Source organism: Diceros bicornis, chromosome 32 (genome assembly GCF_020826845.1).
Source record: "Diceros bicornis minor isolate mBicDic1 chromosome 32, mDicBic1.mat.cur, whole genome shotgun sequence".
Classification (NCBI taxonomy): Eukaryota; Metazoa; Chordata; class Mammalia; order Perissodactyla; family Rhinocerotidae; genus Diceros; species Diceros bicornis.
The window spans coordinates 24501614-24520017 of NC_080771.1; the positions used below are offsets into that span (position 1 = coordinate 24501614).

The following is an 18404-nucleotide window of genomic DNA, read 5'->3' on the forward strand; positions in this document are numbered from 1 at the left end:
GTGTCTTGTTTATCCATAACATGAAGAAAACCACTGTTATGCTGATTGGAATCTGGAGTTTGACTCTAAATGTTATGCAGAACTCTGACTCTTTTTCTCTCTTGGCCCTCTCCTTACTGAGAGGTCACTGATCAGCTTTGGGGTGATGTTCTCCTTTGCAGAATCAGCCGGAGAGTAGACTGATGCAGAATCTACTCAAATCTTTAAGGCTAATAGACTAAGGTCTGGAACCTGCCCCCGAGAGCCAAAAGAATTTCTAAAATCTTTGCTCCCATTGCTGCTCTCAGGCTTCTCTGAACATCTGAGCAGAACCTCAAACACACATGCCCCATGGGCCTCCTCTGTGGGTTTGCTGGTAGAATCGAGCAGCATTCCATGCTGGCAGTCTCAGGAGTCAGGTTACAGCTGTGCCATCACCACCGGGAGCCAGAGCAGCAAAAACAGCTGGAGGCAGAACAGTGTTCAGCTGGAGCATTGGTGGTTCAGTGGTAGAATTCTCGCCTGCCACGCGGGAGGCCCGGGTTCGATTCCCGGCCAATGCAGCAGCTGAAAACTTTTTGACAGCTCCTTGAAAAAGAAAACGTGGAGAGAAAAGTTACTGTGGGCCTCTTAAGGCAGGAGGTTTCTTACTGGGAGAAACTAGAAGAATCTCGGGGGTAGAAATATTATCTTTTCATTTTTTGATATCATTTTAGAAAATCTGGAAAGTAGAGAAAAATATAAAGAAGCAAGACTATCCCCACCAAGAGACAATGAATATTATAATTTTGGTATATATTTTCCATTGTATATGTAGGTATTTGAGATCATATATGTATGATCAACTTATATAATTCCACATCCTGCTTTTCTCGCTTGGATAATGGGGTTTTTTTTATTTTTATTTTGTTTTGCTTTTGGCTTGACAAGTCACAACAAGCAGAACTTTTGAATATTTTATACTGACTTAAAAAGTGCTTCGTAATCCATAGAATCGGAAAGTAGAATAATAGTTGCACAGCTGAAGGGAAAGAGGTAATTAGGACTGACTGCTAACATGTTGATACCTGGCTTCTTTTGGGGGTGATGGAAATGTTTTGGAGTTAAATAGTGATGTCTGCACAACTTTGTGGATGTACAAAAAGTCACCCAGTTACACACTTTGAAATGGTGAACTTTGTGTTAAGAAATGTTATGTTATGTGAATTATATCTCAATTTTAAAAAAAAATACGTTAGTGCCTCTTCCCCCAAAGTGAAACCCGGCAGCCCCTGCCCCACCCTTTCTGCTTATGTGGCAGCAAGTCAAGCCCTCTGGAAAGTAACCACTGCATTCTGTGGATCATGGCAGCCGCTAAAAACCTCCTGCCAGCTGGAGCATTGGTGGTTCAGTGGTAGAATTCTCGCCTGCCACGCGGGAGGCCCGGGTTCGATTCCCGGCCAATGCAGCTTATTTAACTTTTTAGGTGGTTTTCTTAAGCATTCTTGGAACAGCTCCGTGCTCAGGAGAATCTTATCCTAAAGCAGGGTACATTCAGGCAGCTTGGCTCTGAATTTTACTGCCTCATAAACACTGTTTCAGCAGGTGCAAAACTCTCTTTATAGTGGTTCCCAGAGATGGCAACAGCTAATTTGGGGGCTCCACATCCACTCTAGACCCACTCGGTTAGTAACTAACCACCACTTTATGAAGGTGCCAAGAGAAAGTCCCAGCAAGCCAAGACAGCAGTGATTTAGCTGGTCAGTCAACAGGTTTATCCCAGCCTCTCCCGCTTACTCTTGTTATTGTTCTGCTCCACTCTTCCAGCCAGGTCCACCTGGCAAAGGCAGGAACCTCCTGCCTGGTTTCCCTCCCGACTCGGTTTGTGTTGCTGCATCCGCAGCACACCATGTTCTTCAGCGCACACCTCCGGGCAAGACCCACGGTGAGACCTGTCCACCAGGCCCTCCCTGCATGAGCAGATGCTCGCACATGTGCTTCTCCCCCACCTTTCACCACGTGCTCCGGTCAGGGCAGGCCCTTGTTGTTGGCACGCTGCTCCCAGCCCCTCTCCACTTGTTCTGGCTCCTCCTCGGCCCTGCCAGTTGCGGTAGGGTGTTTTACTGCACAGTGTCCTTTCTCTGATTCTGAGCTCCTACTGTACTCGATGTGTCTTCCCCGTTCCCCTCATAAGGTTCGCTAATAGGCTCAGGTGTCCTAGCCTAGATTCTGGGGTCACAACCACCTGCCTATGAGTCCTGGCTCTGCTGACTTCGTATTTGTTGCCCTTGGACAAGCCGCTTGGGCTTTCTAAGCTCAGATTCTTTATTTGTTATATAGGGCAACAATAATAATAACTGAACCTACAGTGTGGTTGTGAGTTTCAAAGGAGATTTTTGCATGTACAGCTCTTAGCACATGGCCATGGCCAGAAACTCTCAATAAAAGGTGCTTTGGTGTCAAGTTGTTTTAATACACTTGTGTAGTACACCCATCTACTTAGCAAGGTTCTCAGGGGCAGGGCTTTTGCTCCCTTGTTTTTTATCATCACGTTGCCCAGGTGGTAATGGGCCCCTGGTGGGTCCTAAATGAGGGATCATAGAGGGTCAGGGATGGAAGTTCATGTACAAGTGAGGAGCAGAGCTATGAACAGGGTTTCCAGTGGAGGGCTGGTGACCTCCGTTGGTGAACATGTAATGGGATCCATCCATTTACAAAGCTTCGATGGGACTGAGTGTATCGACACCTTCTGTGGACACCCAGATGCAGGGCGAATCAGACGCAGGACCTGCCTGCAGGAGCTCAGGGACAGATCCGCAGATGAATAATCATGTGACGCTGGCCGTGGTCACAGAGGACCAGGGCACCAGGAGCTTGTTGGAACTGGGTCTTTTCTTTCTCCTTAGCTTCCGCTCTTCTCAGCCCCACCTCCCATTTTTCTCACTGATTATAAGGGACATACATGTTATCTGTAGAGATTTTGGAAAAAACAGACATTCCTATTGGGGGAAGGCAGAGAGTAAACAAGTTAAATACATTGCTTGGCAGCATGCATCAAAAGCCTTAAACATTTAAGAATTTTTCGTTGGGAAATGAATATAGATGTAGGTAAGGTTTTTTGTTTTAAACTCTAACAAATGTTAGCTCATTTATTGTCGTAACAAGCCTATGATGTAGGCACTGTCCTTACCCCATTATACAGGTGAGGCAGTGGAGGAAATGGTCAGCTAACCTGCCTGAGGTCACACAGCTAGTCAGTAGGGGAGTGAAGGCTCCAGCTGGGCTCAGGGGCTTCAGAGGCTATGCTCATAGCACTGTTGACACTGCAGTTCTCTGCAGAGGGAATTAATATAAAAGGGCAACCACAGATGTTCAGCCTGACTGGGAATCAGAGCACTGTGAAGTAAAACCATGTATCACTTTTGCTCATCAACTTGGCAAACATTTAGAAGATTACTAATATCCCTGGTGAGGCTTTGGGGAGATGACTGCTCCTCCATTCTTGAAATGCATATGTATTGGTAGAATTTTCCTAAAGGCCAACTTGGCAGTATCTATTAAAGTATCAAATGTCTGGTCCTTCCATTCCGCAGCCCCTCTCTACCTGGGATTCTGGAGAAATGCTTGCACTCCTACATAAGGAAGTGTGGGAGAGACGTAAGAGTGAAAATTAGGAAACCACCGAAATTAATTTGAAGCCAGTTTCCAGCATCACATCATTTCATCTATAAATGTGTGTGTTTCTAAAACACAAGAGGGAGGGAGGCCACCAGGAGCATGGAGTCCCAGCTGCTGTTCCTGGATGGCCTGCCCAGGCTTCCCGACATGTCCTCCCCTTTCCCCAGGCCTGTTCCAGCAACACGGGGCTGCTCAGCAGGCCCAGCCCACACCCACAGCTCCTCCTGCCCACTCCAAGCAGTGCCCCATCCCCCAGGGGCCTCTGGGACTGGGGAGGACAGGCAGAGGCTCGGAGCTTTTCTCTTCAATGTGGAAATCCAGGCCCCCTTAACTAGGGAAAAAAAGGTCTGTGGTCCACAGGGAATAGCACTGCTTTAAGACATAAGAAGTGAAAAAAGCAAGTTACAGAAAATTTCCTATGATGTCATTTATGTTTACAAAACAAAAAGTAGGATAAGCGAAAAACATACAAGGGTACTTGCCTAATGGTAAAGTGGTTACCTGCGTGTGGAGTGAAGTAAGAGTGGAGGTTAAGGAGTAGGGGGCTTGGCTTTGTTTTGTTTGAAATTTTTAGAATGAGAATATGTTTTACTTGTATAATTTAAAACTTTTAAAAGGCCAAAGCTGGTACCATTTGTACAACAATTTAATTATGGTGGTTTTAAATATCCGTAGATCCACAGTGATATAAATAAGTGGATGGATGGATGCATGATTAGGTAGGTAGGTAGGTAGAAAGATAAATGGTTGAGAAGGGACAGCTCTTCCTATAGAAGAATTCCAGTTAATAATCGTGGAAGGAAAGAGAAAACTGGAAAATCACCATTAGGCAGACTCCGCAGTAATAATTGTAGGCAAGATCCACCAATGGATGCTAAAATCAGTGGGGTAGTGTTTGAGGAAAAAACCAGATATCTGTCTAGTCTCAAGTATCTTCCCTGAGATATTTCATTAATTACAAAAAAAAATGCTTTACAGGGGAGAAACCCAGCAGACACTACCATAATCGATGATAAGGTTAACATTACCAGTAATGAGACCAATAGACAGCATGTACCCCTGATATGATGCACTGAAAAGGCATATCACTTCTGTGGCATTCTTCCAAAAATGCCAACCTAATCATGAGGAAACATGAGGCAAACTCAAATCAAGAGACATTCTACAAAGTAACTGACCAGGACTTCCTAAGTGTCGAGTTCATGAGAGATATAGAAAAACTGAGGAACTGTCACAGATTAGGGGGTACTAAGGAGACAGGACAACTAAATGCAGTGTGGGGTCCAGGATTCCATTGTGGAACAAAGGACATCAGTGGAAAAACTGGTGAAATTCAGATTAGGTCTGTAGTTGAGTTAATAGTTTAGTGTCAATGCTACTTTCCTGGTTTGATAATTGAACTGCGGGTCTGGATGATGCTAACATTAGAGGCAGCTGGGTGAAGAGTATACAGAGAATTCTGTACTACTTTTGCAACTTTTCTGTAAATATAAAATTCTTTCAAAATAAAAAGATTTTTTTTTAATTTAAGAAAATAGCTGTCACATCCTGTCTGGTCTAGCCCTTAACAACCTACTGCAATTTACTTTCTGTCTCTACAGATCTGCCTATTGTAGGCATTTCATATCAATGGAATCATACAATATGTGGTCCTTTTTGACTGGTTTCTTTCCCCTAGCGTAATGTTTCCGAGGTTCGTCATCCATGTTGTAGTATGTATCAGTACTTCATTCCTTTTTATTGCCAAGTAATAATGCATTGTATGGCGATAACACATTTTGTTTGTTCATTCATCGATTGATAGACATTTGGATTATTTCCACGTTTTGACTCTTGTAGAGAGTCAAAAGCTGCTTTGAACATGGTGTACAAGTTTTGGTATAGACATAAGTTTTCATTTCTCTTGGGTATATTCCTAGGAGTGGAATTGCTGGGTCTTATGGTAACTGTGTTTAGCCTTTTGAGGAATTGCCAGATTGTTTTCCAAAGCCACCGTACCGTTTTACTATTTTAGCCATCCAGTGGGTGTGAAATGGTATCACATTGCAGTTTTGATTAACATTTCCCTGATGGCTAATGATGTTGAGTATCCCAGAAGTCATTTTTAACATCCATTGCCTTTGGGCCAATAGTTTCTTCTGAGATTTCCCAGATGTGTTCAGCACTGTTGTCCCTCTTGTGAGATCACTCTGCCTAAAAACCTACCAGCATGGGTCTGTCCTCAAAGCTTTGGGGAATAAGTCGGCATTGAGTCCTCAGGGCTCCGGAGCCACGTTCCTTTTCAAGAGCTAGAATCAAGGTGTGGAGGGCTAGAGCGTCTGTATGTCCTTATAATAGGGATCTTGTGCATTCAAAAGACCCTAACAGCCTTTAGCATGACCCCTTGTTCCTCTTAACTCTCCCCAGGAGGCCCCGATGGTTCTTGTGACTCCAGCTTCAGTAGCGGCGTTGGTGTCTTCACTCCAACCGGGTAAGTGGTTTGTTCCAGCCAGAGGTGTTTGTGGAAAGCAAGCAGCCTAGATCTTGCAGGATCTGCAGCGAATGCAGCGAAGATGCAGGAGACTGCAGCGAAGACCCGAGGCAAACTCTGCTCAGGGCCGCTACTTATGGGGCACAGGAGGTGCCTGATGAGGGAATCTGAAGGATACTGAGCAAGCCCAACCCAGCCAGTTCTGATGGACACATAGCCTTTTGAGAGGGAGTAGAAGCTGTTGGAGGTCAGTAAATACAAGTTGTGAAAGTATAATCAATGCATGGTGACCACAGGGAGACACTTGCGGGCGCATTTGTCCAGCCTCTTCTGCTTGTCAGGATTAGGTGGGGCCAACAAGACTGACAAGGGGAATGCTGTTTGAGGACAGTGCAGAGCAAAGGTGGTGATTGAGTCTGAGTGCATAGAGTGGGAGCAGGAACTGTCCTCCCCAGGCGCCCAGGTCAGCTGTAATAGTACAGCCTTCCACGAGGGGGCAGTGCAGGCCAAGCAGCAAGATCATTCCCTTCCTTGCCAGCCCCTCCATACTCCCTGCCCGGTGATGGCATTCCCCTGAAGAGGAAATTATCACCATTCTGTCTTTGTCTGAGCCCCTTGGACTTGCCCCATCTCGATTTTCTGTGGGCAGAATTGGCACCTGTGGGGCTGGAATGGATGGTGGTTCTCCTCCCAGGGTTTCTTCACTTGACACTGAACCTGGGCCCTGGGGAACCAGTCACTCATGAAAGGAAAATATGCATGCAACCCCAAAAGGCTCTTTCTCCCCAGACCCTTAAGATCTTTCCTTTTATGTCATTTTTTAATTTATTATTTCTAAGGACCCTGTGCATGTCTTCAAAGTGTGCACGTACTGATTATAAATATGGACTGTTTCTAGGACCTCTCCCAGATTGTTCAAGCAAGCCAGTAAACAGTATTCATTCGTTCGTTTTCAGTTAGTTGTCACACGCTTCCAGAGCACCTGACTGTGGTCCCTGACCTTGACATTCTCTAATGGGGAGGCACAGAAAAGGTAGTGCTTGCTATCATGGGGACTCAGAGGGTGTCGGGGGCAAGCAGTGGTGCCTGAGCGGAAGCGTGCTGGGAATAATGGCTAACAATGCTGAACACTTGGTGAGTGAGTGCTTCCTCAGCCCAGGCAGTGCCAAATACTTCATGTTGCATCATTAGATTTTGCTGGGGTTTAAATCCCATAGTATCATCTCCATTTTAGGGCTGAGGAGGGACAGGAGATCAGGGGGCTTCTGTGAAGTTAACAGATTTAGGAGGGACTCGAGGGGTGCAGACTAGCTAGGGGACCACAGCCACCATCCCAGGAAGAAGGGCAGGCAGACCGTGGAGAAAGTTGGGTAGATTTGAGATCTGTTTTGAAGGTAGAGTTGACAGGATTTGCTGATGGATGGAATGGAGTGAGAAGAGAGAAATGAGGGAAAGAATAACTTCTAGATTTTTGGCTTGAGCCAAATCAGGATATCCTGGTATTTTTCCTAAGCTGTGGTGGAAGGAGGAACAGATGTGTGAGTGGGCCAGTCAAGAGCTCTGGCCCGGGTGGCTCTGAGCATCCCTAAGAGTGAATGAGGAGGCAGGTTTGGATTCAGGAACTGGGGGAGAGGTCTAGACGGAGATACAGGGAGACGTGTCCTGCAGAGGAGGTCCACTTTGGTTCTGAAGGCTGTGGAGTGAGTGTTCCAAGTGGGAGTGAGGGGGGCAGACCTGGGATTTAGGAGACCTTCTGGCAGCCCCGGGGAGGATAGCTGAGAGAAGGGAACAAAACTGGCACCGGAAAGGCCTGTTGCAGACTTGTCACTGTCATCTAGGCTGCAGGGCATTGTCCTGCTCCACGGGGCGGCAGTAGGAAATGCGGGGAGATCTAGGAGGAGGCAGAGATCGGACATAACTGACCAACTGTGGAGGGAGGCACAACTCTCCGCTGCCTGGCTTGGGAGACTGGGGTGCCGTTGGCTGGGGTGCACCTAAAGGAGGCCTCCATTCCTGTGCTGAGGCCAGGAACCGCCCCATGGGAACTAGGGCTCTAGTTTATACCTATGATTTATACCTATGATTCAGGAGCCAGTGCCAAATCCTACCCTTTTAAAATTAAAAGACCAAACAAGAACAGATTGTCTAGTGCTTTCTCTCTCCTGCGAATGGAGGTTTCCTCGTGCAGCTGCCAGTCTGAGTCACTAGCTCTGCCAGAGAGGATGGTGGCCTTCAGAGTCGTGAAGCCTGAGCCAGGGTGCCTGGACCCCGTGCCCCGCACCCCACTGGAAATGGCAGCTGAGGACAAGAGGGTGGGGTGCCTGCTTCCTCCGGTTGGTGCTGATTGAACTTGGGCAAGATGGCATCTTCCAGGGTCACCAAGAAACAGAACCCACCCTGCAATTTTCTAGGTGAGCTGTTTGCCCAGGGCAACACCTGCTGTTACCAGTTTCACTCAGGTCAGACCAGCCAAGGACAGTGGTCGGATTGGGGCCTCTTCCGATGGCAGAAGAGCATCCCTGCCTGGCAGAACACTGCCAGTGAGGGTGACACTCCCGAGCCTCTTGGTGGTCACTGACCCTTTGAGAATCTGATGAAAGCTGTGGACCCTCTTCCTGGAAAAATGCAGATACCCACAAACTCTGAATACACTTTCAGGAATCTCCTCAGAGCCAATCCTTGCATCCCAGATTAAAAATCAAAATGGATTTAAAGACAGAATAACTGACCAACCCAAGAGCATCGGCCTCTTCTCCCTCCCTCATCCCCGTTTCCAGGATGCCGAGTTAGCCACCTTAATAAGCAAGGGGTGACAGGGTCACTGAAGATCTCGGGTGACATCTGAGGTGGGCTCCAGAAAACTGGACTCCCCGGGAAGGGGTGGAGAGCGGGGTGGAGGAAGCATCCCCGCGTTGAGGAAAGGGTTAAGGAGGAATAGTTTCCACCTCTCCCCGCCCCATCTTCCCCTTCCTCCCTCTCCCTCCTCCTCCCTTTCCCCCTCTCCTCCCTCCCTGTCTCTCTCTCTCTGGTGCTGCTTACATGTGCCAGGCACGTTCAACTCGTGAATCCTCTGAGGAGTGGAGTCCCGTACTTGGATGGGTTGCACACTGTCTCTCAACCTCCGTTTCCTCATCTGTGTGTTGAAGGATTGGGTTACATGGACCATGAGGTCCTTTCGGTTATGAAGTTGGTTGATTGAAGCTGACACCTGCCTCACCAGCAGTTTGAAGGTGCCCGTGTCCGGGGAGGTCTGCTGTGGCTGGCACCTACGGTGGGGAAATTCAGAGACTGTTAGTACACAGAATGCTGCCAGTTCACACACCAGCTGCATGAAATCCTTCCTTTGTTATTTGGCCCTGACACAGTGCCACCTGAGAAAGATGCTGCCGTGGATTGGTGCTGGCTTTCTGCCCTCAGTAGAGACACTGAGCTGGCCAGAAGCATCTCGGGACCACTGTGAATTAAGGAGCCTGGCTGGCTGAGGAACAGTCGAGCCTGGCATCTTGGGGCCCCATTTGGGCCTCTTAGATATGGACTTCTCCACCCCCAGAGATCAGCACCAGGCTTCCCTGGTGTCCTCTCTCTCCCTAATGGAGACTTTGCCCGTCTGACAAGAAAATACATTGAAAGGTATATGTGACAACCTCTTCCTTCCTCCAACACACAGGGCTGCCAGCTCTGACCTGGCCAGAAGGTGGCTGGTCCACACAAGAGGCTGCCATTGTCTGCCCCTGCCAGGGGACAGTAGGAAATGATGCCATCATGAACTCTTCTGAGCCTGGTCTGTTAGAAAGCAGTGCCGTGTGGTGGGTGAGGCCACTCTCTACTGAGACTGCTCAAATCCAAATTGCCGGCTCCACCACTTCCTGGCTGTGTAATCTTGGACAGGTTGTTTAATGTCTCTGTGCTTCAGTTCCCTCGTGTGCAGAGTGGGAATAACATTGCTTCTGGCATAGGGCCTTTGAGAGAAGTAAATGAGGCTGTGCAGGTACAGAGTTTAGCATGGTGCCTGGCAGAGGGTATTTATCCAAGAAACGTGAATTATCATAATTTTTGGTACCACTGTCATCATCATTGTTATCAGAGCCGCATTCTGCCCCCTACCTGAGCCTCATACACAGTGCTGGGCCTGAACTGTAGGGTGGAGCTGGGAGAGCTGGGCTTGGCACTGCCTTCCTGCCCGCTAGCAGCTCAGGACCAGGCCATTGCTAGGCCAGTGCAGTCCTGAGTCCCCCAGGTAAGAGAAAACAAGGCCTTCCTCCCAGGGGGACCATTTCAGCTAAGAATGTGGCAGTGACCTGCCAGACACCAGGGTACTCATGGCACCCTGGACCCCTTGTGGCAGCTGGAATGGCCTGTGGCTCCTGTTGGGGAAAGGGACTTTGTGGACCTCGGGATCAGGGGGTTAGGAAAGAAGAGGTAGCGGGGCAGGGTGGGGGTGTCCGTTCATCTGCTTCTGAGTTCCTGCTTGGTTAAGGCCTTGGGCTGCACTTGGGCGTCTTGAGCTTCTCCAGCCATGGGACCCCGCTAGCCGAAGGAGAAGAGCTATAATGGAACATGCTGGAAGGAGCCCAGTAGGTGGGCAGTAGGATGGGAAAAAGAGGGACTTGGAGATAAGACAGTAAGTAAATCCTGGCCATCGGCAGAGGGAGAAGCAGTGTCTAGGTGATTGTCAGAGACGAATAGGAAGTGCTCAGGAAGCCCTGGGATGGATTGGCAGCCTGCCACTGTGGAGTAGTGCTGTCCACGGTGGTGGCCACGCTCATGTGGTTGCTGAGGGCGTGCAGTGTGGCTGGTCTGAGCTGAGATGTGCTGTAGTTGTGAAATGCACGCTGGGTTTCAAAAACCGAGGACACAAAAAAGAGTATAAAGTATCTTATTAATGATCTTGATATTGATTTTGTGTTGATTATCTGTTGAAATGACAATATTTTCGGTATATTGGGTTAATTAAAATATATCATTAAAATTAATTTTACCTGTTTCTTTTTACTTTTTAATATGAAACTAGAAAATGTAGAATTCCATATGTGGCTCGAATTATCTTTCTGTTGGACAGTGAGCATGAGAGAGAGATTGGTTAAGAGAGTGACTGGGAGCCCATGTTTTCCACCCTGGACGCATCTGTGTCTTAGTTTCCCTGTCTGTCATAGGCTACCAAAGAAGCTAGATGTGTGGATATCTTCTAAGACCCCAGAAATTCCAGCCACATGGCTCCTGGGGAAATCTCAGTGGCAGCCCCACCCAGAGGCTCAGGTCTGCTGGGCCCTGTCACTCAAACGTCCAGCTCTTCTGGCCACCAGAGGATAGAGGGCCCACTCTCACCCGCAAACAAGCACCATGGGAATCATCAAACCATATAAAACAGCAGTTCCATTTAGCACTTCCAGAGCTCAGAATTGTGCCGTTTAGTAATTCACATCAAATGATCTTCAGAGAAGCTACAGGCGAATTAGGAAAGCACAGACCTCGAGTTCCTGATGCAAGTAAATAATTGAGCAGCCTGGAAATACCATGAAAGACCGTTTTGTATAGGTGGGCAGCTGAACCACCAGCCCAGTCCTTGGGAAATGCAGCCCCTGGTCTGCACCTGTCATGGCTCCTTCAGGTGAATACTGTGTGATGCATCGGTAGAAGGGAACCCCCCTGCAGCACCTTAAGATTCTCTGTCCATGCTGTCCCCATCCCTGAAAACTCCAGCCTCAGCCTGGGAACTGTGCTTTGGGCAGAGGGCTGTGTCAGTGTCCCAGCAGCCCCCAGCCTTCTCGGGGCTGCTTGGGACCTTTCTCTGCCTGGAGACCAGCAAGGCCCTGGGCCAGGGAGCCTATCCGCCACTGGAGCAAAGCACATTCTGAACAAGCTCCGTTTCTCAGAGGCAGAGGCTGTGTTGCTTCTTCCCCAACTCAAACGGAAAAGTTACAGTTTCAGAGGCCACTATCCAGGCTTCTCCGCCAGACCAAATACTGTGCTGAGTGCCCTGGAGCGTGGCGAGATGAAAGCCATGATGCCTTTCCTCACTCGAGACACCTTCTTCAGGGGCCTACTGAAGGGCCTGCTGGATTTAAGGGGTGTTATCAGGGCCTCCCCTGGACTCTCTGGACATGGTGGTTTGTTTTATCAACAGAGAGTCTGGACTTAATGCCCAGAGGATGCTAAATGGCCTTTCAGCCCTGAGGTCTGCTGAGGCCCAGCTCAGTGACACCGGAGAGATTTTCTCCTATACAAGCCAGGCTAGTGCTGGAAAAGGAAAAGGGGAAGTGAGTGGGTGCCCAGCAGACTGGCCCTCTTCCCCCAAATGTGGTTGTCATAGCTCCAGCCTTGCACAGGGAGGAGGGAAGCGGAGGGAGAGAAACAAGCCCCCCATGAGGCATACAAGGGTGTGTACTATCCGCCCCCTCCTGACCACTGAGCCCAGGAGAGAGGGGCAGTGTGTGGTTCTGAGTGTGTGGGCCAGGGTGATGTGCGGCTCTGTGGGAGAGGGTTCGACGGGCTTCAGCTCAGCTCCTCCTGGTCTTGCCCACAGCACTGAAAGGGCCCCAGTCACCCTCCACCTTGATGGGATTGTGCAGGTCCTGAACTGCCACCTCAGTGACATGGCCATCGGGATGATGACCAGGATTGCCGTCCTGAAGTGGCTCTACCACCTCTACATCAAGACTCCCCGGAAGGTGAGCCCCCAGGCCCATCGACCCGGTAGGCCCCTCCAAGCCAGGGGGCTGCTTCTGGGTTGACCTCAGTTTTCGAGGGCCTGCCCGTGCTTGGGAGGGTTTTGGTCTTTGCAGTTCTGCAGAAGTCCTGGCAAGCAGAGGAGTGACAGATGCTTGAGGAGCCCTCAGTGTCTGGGCAGGACTGTGGGGAGGAGGTGGTCCATACAGTGGGACCCTGTCTGTGCTGAACCCCATCCTGGAGTGAGGGAGTGCTCACAGGTCCCCGGCTTCTCTCCTCTCCAGATGTTCCGGCACACAGACAGTCTCTTCCCCATCCTTCTTCAGACGTTGTCGGACGAATCCGACGAGGTAGGTCACCCACACCTCTTCCTTTGTACTGTGGCTGCCAGCCTCCCCTTTTGAATGACTGATGGGATCTCGTAGCTGAGAGGGGCTTGTTTGGTTGTTGTTTTTCTCTTAAATCAACACCCAAAAATTGCCCTCTTCCTCATACCTGGTAAAGTACATCCTTTAGAGGGAAAGCTGTGTTTGGCTTTTGGCTTTGGTAATAAGGACTCTTCCTCTGTCAGCCCTTCTGAGGAGCACGCTGCACCCAGGCATGGATGAGGAGACCAGTCTGTGCAGGGAACTGCTTCTCTGGAAAGCAGTGGAGAGTGGTGGTGGGGAGCACAGCTGTGGGTCAGGGCGGCGTGCAGTTCTGGCCCTGCTGAGCTACCTAAACTTGAGCAGGTCGCTTCATATCTCTGCATCTCAGTTTCCTTCTCTGTTCAGTGGGAGTAGTAACTGGACATGGGGTTGTGAGAACAAAATGATCCACGGAAAATGCCAGGTATGTGCTAAGCACTCAGAGAGCGTTAGTTGCGTTACTGATTTCAGCTGGACTCCGTTTTGACCTCTAGTTAGAAATTGAACCCTTAAGCTTTGCTTTATTGGGGTCACCAAGAGCAAAAGTAGGAGGCTGGCTCAGAGAGGGGGAATGAGAGCTGGACCCTGGGTCTTTCGGTCCTCTGGGGGAGGGGCACACCTTTCCCCACACCATCAGCAGCCTTCCATTCTGTGGAGTGCTTTTTCAGGACTCCCCTGCCCGCCAGCCAAGGGGCAGGATTTGCAGCTGGGCATTGCCATTTGCCAGGGTAGCGCCCATCCCAGCTCCAGGTTGCATGTCAGATGCTGGCAGGCTGCCCCTTGACTCGCTCCTCTCCTTCCCTCTTTCCCGGCTCTGGGCTGCTGTGGGCTCCGGGCAGAGCTGTGTCCACCATGAGGCAGCAGACACATGAATCTACAGACCTCCACGCTGCCCAGTGAGAATGTAGGAGTGGACAAGGGCTGGGGGTTGGGGGAAAAGGGAGAGGGACGCAGCTCACAACTTCCTGTGGTATGAGGCACCTCAGTCTTCCCTGGGCTTGTACGAGGCTTGTGTGGGGCCCAGGGCAGCTGTCCTGCAGCCTGAATTTACACTGCTGAACCTAGGCTGAAAAGAGATGTAGGCAGGCAGGTGTCTGCCTCTAGGTCCTCCAACGTACTCTGCATTTCCAGAAAAATCCAAAACAGATGGTCTGGAAATCTGCCCTTGACCCCTCCTGCCTGTCCGCCACGCATACACGCATGCACACACACAGCCTCTCTTTCTCTTTCCTCACCACCCGCTGTCATGTGAGGCCCAGGTGGACGTGGCCCCATTCTGCCTGAGTTGGGAGTGACTCACTGCACAGTCACGGCCCTCATTTCAATACCGAAAGGAAGAGAAGAACTTTGCTGATTGGTTCTTTCCCTGGGACTTCACTGAAAGCAGCTGAGTTTTCAGTCCTTTAAATTGAGTTGTTTAATCCCATCCAGCTCTCTTTGCTCTCGATTGGTTTTTGTGTGCGCGTGCATTTAAAGGGAGCAGAAGGAGATGCAGTCCATTAAACAACTCTGTTCAGGTTGTGGCTGTGGAAACTCGATTTGCTGAAGTGCCAAATGTCAGGGCTTTGGGGCACATTGTGTGGGCCTCCAGCGGGGAGAGGATTACAGCTGTTCTTGGGGACGGTTTTTTGCAGGTGTGAAAGGGGTGAAGAGTCCCTGTTTTCCCGTATCTCCATGGGAGGGTTTTAGGGACCTTGATAATCAGTGGTAAGTCTTGATTGTGCCACATCCTGGCTCTTCACCAAATCACATTCCTAGTTGTCCCCTGCCCCATCTTTTTGGCGACCTTGAGGGCGTACTGTGTGCTTGGCAATGGAAATACAGCCATGAACAAGACAAAGTCCTTTTTCTCCTGGAGCTTCCTTTCTAGGATGTCTAGAAAGCACTCTCTGTTGGGTTTCCCAATATTTCCAGACACAGCCCTGGTCTCAAATTGGAGCTCCCTGGGGTTCAAGACCCTGAAAGCCCATTGAATCAAGTCGGACCACAGCCAAGACTGGTGGGGAGAGGCCCCTTCCTGTTGAAGGCTTTGTGGAGCCTCCTTCACTGACAGAATTTAACCACGACACACACCTCAAGGGTCTTACATCCGGCCTGGGGGCCTCAATGCACAGGTTGTCCCCTAGTCTTGGATGATTCTTAGTAACAGCTTACTTGTATGAAGTCATTGCTGTGCCAGGAACTGTGCTAGACCCTTGAAGTGTAGTAACTAGAGAACCCTCAACAATTCTGTAGGGAGCTTGCGTTTAGTTGTATCATCATCCCCATTTCTGGCCTCCTTCTCTTGTCCCACAGGTTCTTGAGAAGAGTTCTCACTTTGGTGTGGAGAGGGGTGTGTATTCTACAGAAGCTCTCCATTCGGCCCCCAGACCCTTTGTCCACTTTTCTTATTGATTTGTAGGAGCTCTTCGTATATTGGGGACATTCAGTTTGTCATCTATGGTGCAAATGTTTTTCTCTCTCAGTATGATTGTGATAAACTTACGTGCTCCTCACCCTTGTTGAGAGTCACTGGCCTCAGGGGACAGTGTACCCAGGAGTTAATGATGCAAGAGCTGGGCACAGGGAAGGGCAGAGCTGGGTCTCCAAGTCTAGCGTAGCTCTGCCCCATCACCGTGTTCCACAGTCCCATTGGCACACGGCCTCACTGGGGTGTCTTGTCTGCCATTGTTCCTTAGTTTTACCCCGGTGACAGCTCAGTAGTCCAAACCCTTGTGGCATCCTCAGTTGTCTCTGCTTTCCCATTATTCTGGATAAGTGGCTGTTTCCTCAGTACCGCCTGTTCCTTGCAGACTTTATCTGAAAATCCCTTTTGTCAGAAAGAATTTGCAGGTGTCAAATTAATATTTTTGGCACCAGAGTAGAAATCCTCCTGTTAGCTAGAGATCCAATTACTTGTTTTCAAGTGAAAATGCGACCCTGATTCAACAGCATGGAATGCAGGGTTCATGCTCAGAGCTTCCTGCTGGACCCTGGTGAGGAGGTGGGACTGCTTCTTCCCCTGCCTGGAAGATGCCAGTTGTCAGCTGCCTCACGAGCCTACAGCTGCCTGAGTGAGCTCTGCCCATGGACCCCACAGGATGGGGGCCCTCTCCATGTCCCTGATGTGCGGCTAGTCTGGGAGGGAACTCGGGCTGATTCCTCACCGCATCCCAGTCCTAAGCACAACTGCCCGCCAACCTGCATTTAAAATCCTCAGGGTCTAGTGCTGGGTATGTGTCCAACCCATAGGATGTAAACTAATGTAAACTGTGGACTTTGGGTGATAACGATGTGTCAGTGTAGGTTCATTGATTATAACAGATGTACCACTGTGGTAGGGGAAGTTGATAACGAGGGAGGCTGTGCGCATTTGGGGGCAGGGGGTGTGTGGGAAATCTCTGTACCTTCTGCTCCATATTGCTGTGAACCTAAAACTCCTCTGAAAAATAACGTCTATTTAAAACAAAGAAAAAAATATGTAGAACTTTAAAAAAAAAACTGTCTTAGAAAAGACCTGGAAGGACATGTGGTGTCCCTGTGTGAGAACTTAGTGTCCCCAACAACTGGCCACCAGACCTGAGCTTGAATCCCAGCTCAAACCCCTCCTCACCAGGGACCGTGGGCAGGGAGTCTGACCTCCCTGACCTGGGAAATGGGGCTAACGATGTCTACACTTGCCTCGTAGACCGTTGTTCAAAGGAACAGTGTAAAGCTCCCGCCCAGATCCTGGCCCATCATAACAACCCATCTGTCATTAGGAGTTCATTAGGGGAAATTGGCCTTTTCACCATGTTGAACTCTCCCGCCCAGGAGCAAGGCTCATCCTCGTTTATGTTCGTCATCTTATAAAGGTTCAGGGTCCTTTCTGTAGGTCTTATTATGAAGTTTACTTTCAGTATTTTAAATTTTGTTGTGATTTTGAGTGGCCTCCTTTTCCGGTAGTACTTTCTCCCCAGGTGACAGTGTGGCCTGGTGGTTGAGAACACAGACTTTGGCATCAGGCAGTCCAAGAGTCCAGTCCTGGCTCAGCCATTTAATAGTTGGTTGACCTTGAGCAAATGACCTAGTCTCTGTGAGCCTGAGTTTCCTTCTCTGAAAACCGAGAATAACAGTGGAACCACCCTCTCAGATTTGTTGTGAGGATTAAAGGAGATCATGAATGTGAAATGCTCAGCACAGGACCCAGCATGTATAAACACGCGGTGAATATGCTCCTCCGATGCTGCTAATAATTTCTGTAAAAAGGCCCAATGGCAGACACACACACTGACATCAGGAAGATGGGCTCTGGGTTTGCCCCAGATCCTTCCTGCCTCAGCTTCAGCCGCAAGAGCTGGCATGGAAGCTGGTCTCTGTCCTGTTTCCCTGCCTGTCTTTAGGACCATGCAACCCTGTGCAGATATTTGGGGGCTCATTGTCCATTTCCAGGTTTTAGAAAAACCAAGGGGGGCCGGCCCTGTGGCATAGTGGGTTAAGTTCGCGCACTCCTCTTCAGTGGCCCAGGGTTCGCAGGTTCGGATCCTGGGCACAGACCTACGCACCACTTATGAAGGCATGCTGTGGCAGGCATCCCGAATACAAAATAGAGGAAGATGGGCACAGATGTTAGCTCAGGGCCAATCTTCCTCACAAACAAAGAAAAACCAATGGGAAGACAGTGGGGAGCAGGACGGATGCCCCTCTCTGTACTTTCTTCGCTTCCCATCCCCCTCCCTCAGCCCCCCAGCACCCTGAGGTGGAGCTACCCAGAGCAGGGAGCGAAGCCCCATTGTTAGCGGGCTATGTTTGAGCATCACAAGTAGAGGGCTCCCAGCTAGCTGCCTGGGGTCCAGGGAAAGGAGGAGAAACGGCATCATGGGCAGAGGACCTGCCTGGGGCCTCTCGCTGCCACAGCCTCTTGCTCAGATACAAGACCTTCAGATTCCGCTGAGATCCAGAAGGGCATGCCTTGCTGGGGCCTCCAGAGGCAGCCTCCCCAGACTCTTCTCAACATCTCAGAGCTGAGGTGTCCTTAACACTTTAGAGCAGAGGTTCCCAACCCAGGAGAAGCCTCCCTCTTTCCCCTCCCCTAGTTTCAGAGTGACTATGAAGAGAAATTGCTACAGGAGTTTATGGCCTATGTGACTGATATAGAAGGAGAAAAAAAGAATGAGAACCACCTTTCTAGAAAATTTGAAAAGTAGGATTGTGAAGGCATTGTTCATGGCAGTGGTAGAGTTTCTAGCTCAACTTCTGCTTTCCCA

The 18404-nt window shown here is 49.5% G+C and overlaps 1 protein-coding gene and 2 non-coding genes across 4 annotated transcripts in view; all 3 read left to right on the forward strand.

The window, feature by feature from the left end:
- VAC14 (VAC14 component of PIKFYVE complex) overlaps positions 1-18404 on the forward strand; it is a 104129-nt gene that overhangs the window by 19801 nt on the left and 65924 nt on the right. For both annotated transcript variants that reach the window (XM_058528226.1, XM_058528227.1), the window contains 3 exons: positions 6043-6106; positions 12630-12774; positions 13057-13122. In XM_058528226.1, the coding sequence (XP_058384209.1) occupies positions 6043-6106; positions 12630-12774; positions 13057-13122 (275 nt within the window). The remainder of the gene's footprint in view (positions 1-6042; positions 6107-12629; positions 12775-13056; positions 13123-18404) is intronic.
- Positions 472-542, forward strand: TRNAG-GCC (transfer RNA glycine (anticodon GCC)). Its single transcript has one exon. It is a non-coding gene; the product is annotated as a tRNA-Gly (tRNA).
- On the forward strand, positions 1356-1426 carry TRNAG-GCC (transfer RNA glycine (anticodon GCC)). The gene has a single exon. It is a non-coding gene; the product is annotated as a tRNA-Gly (tRNA).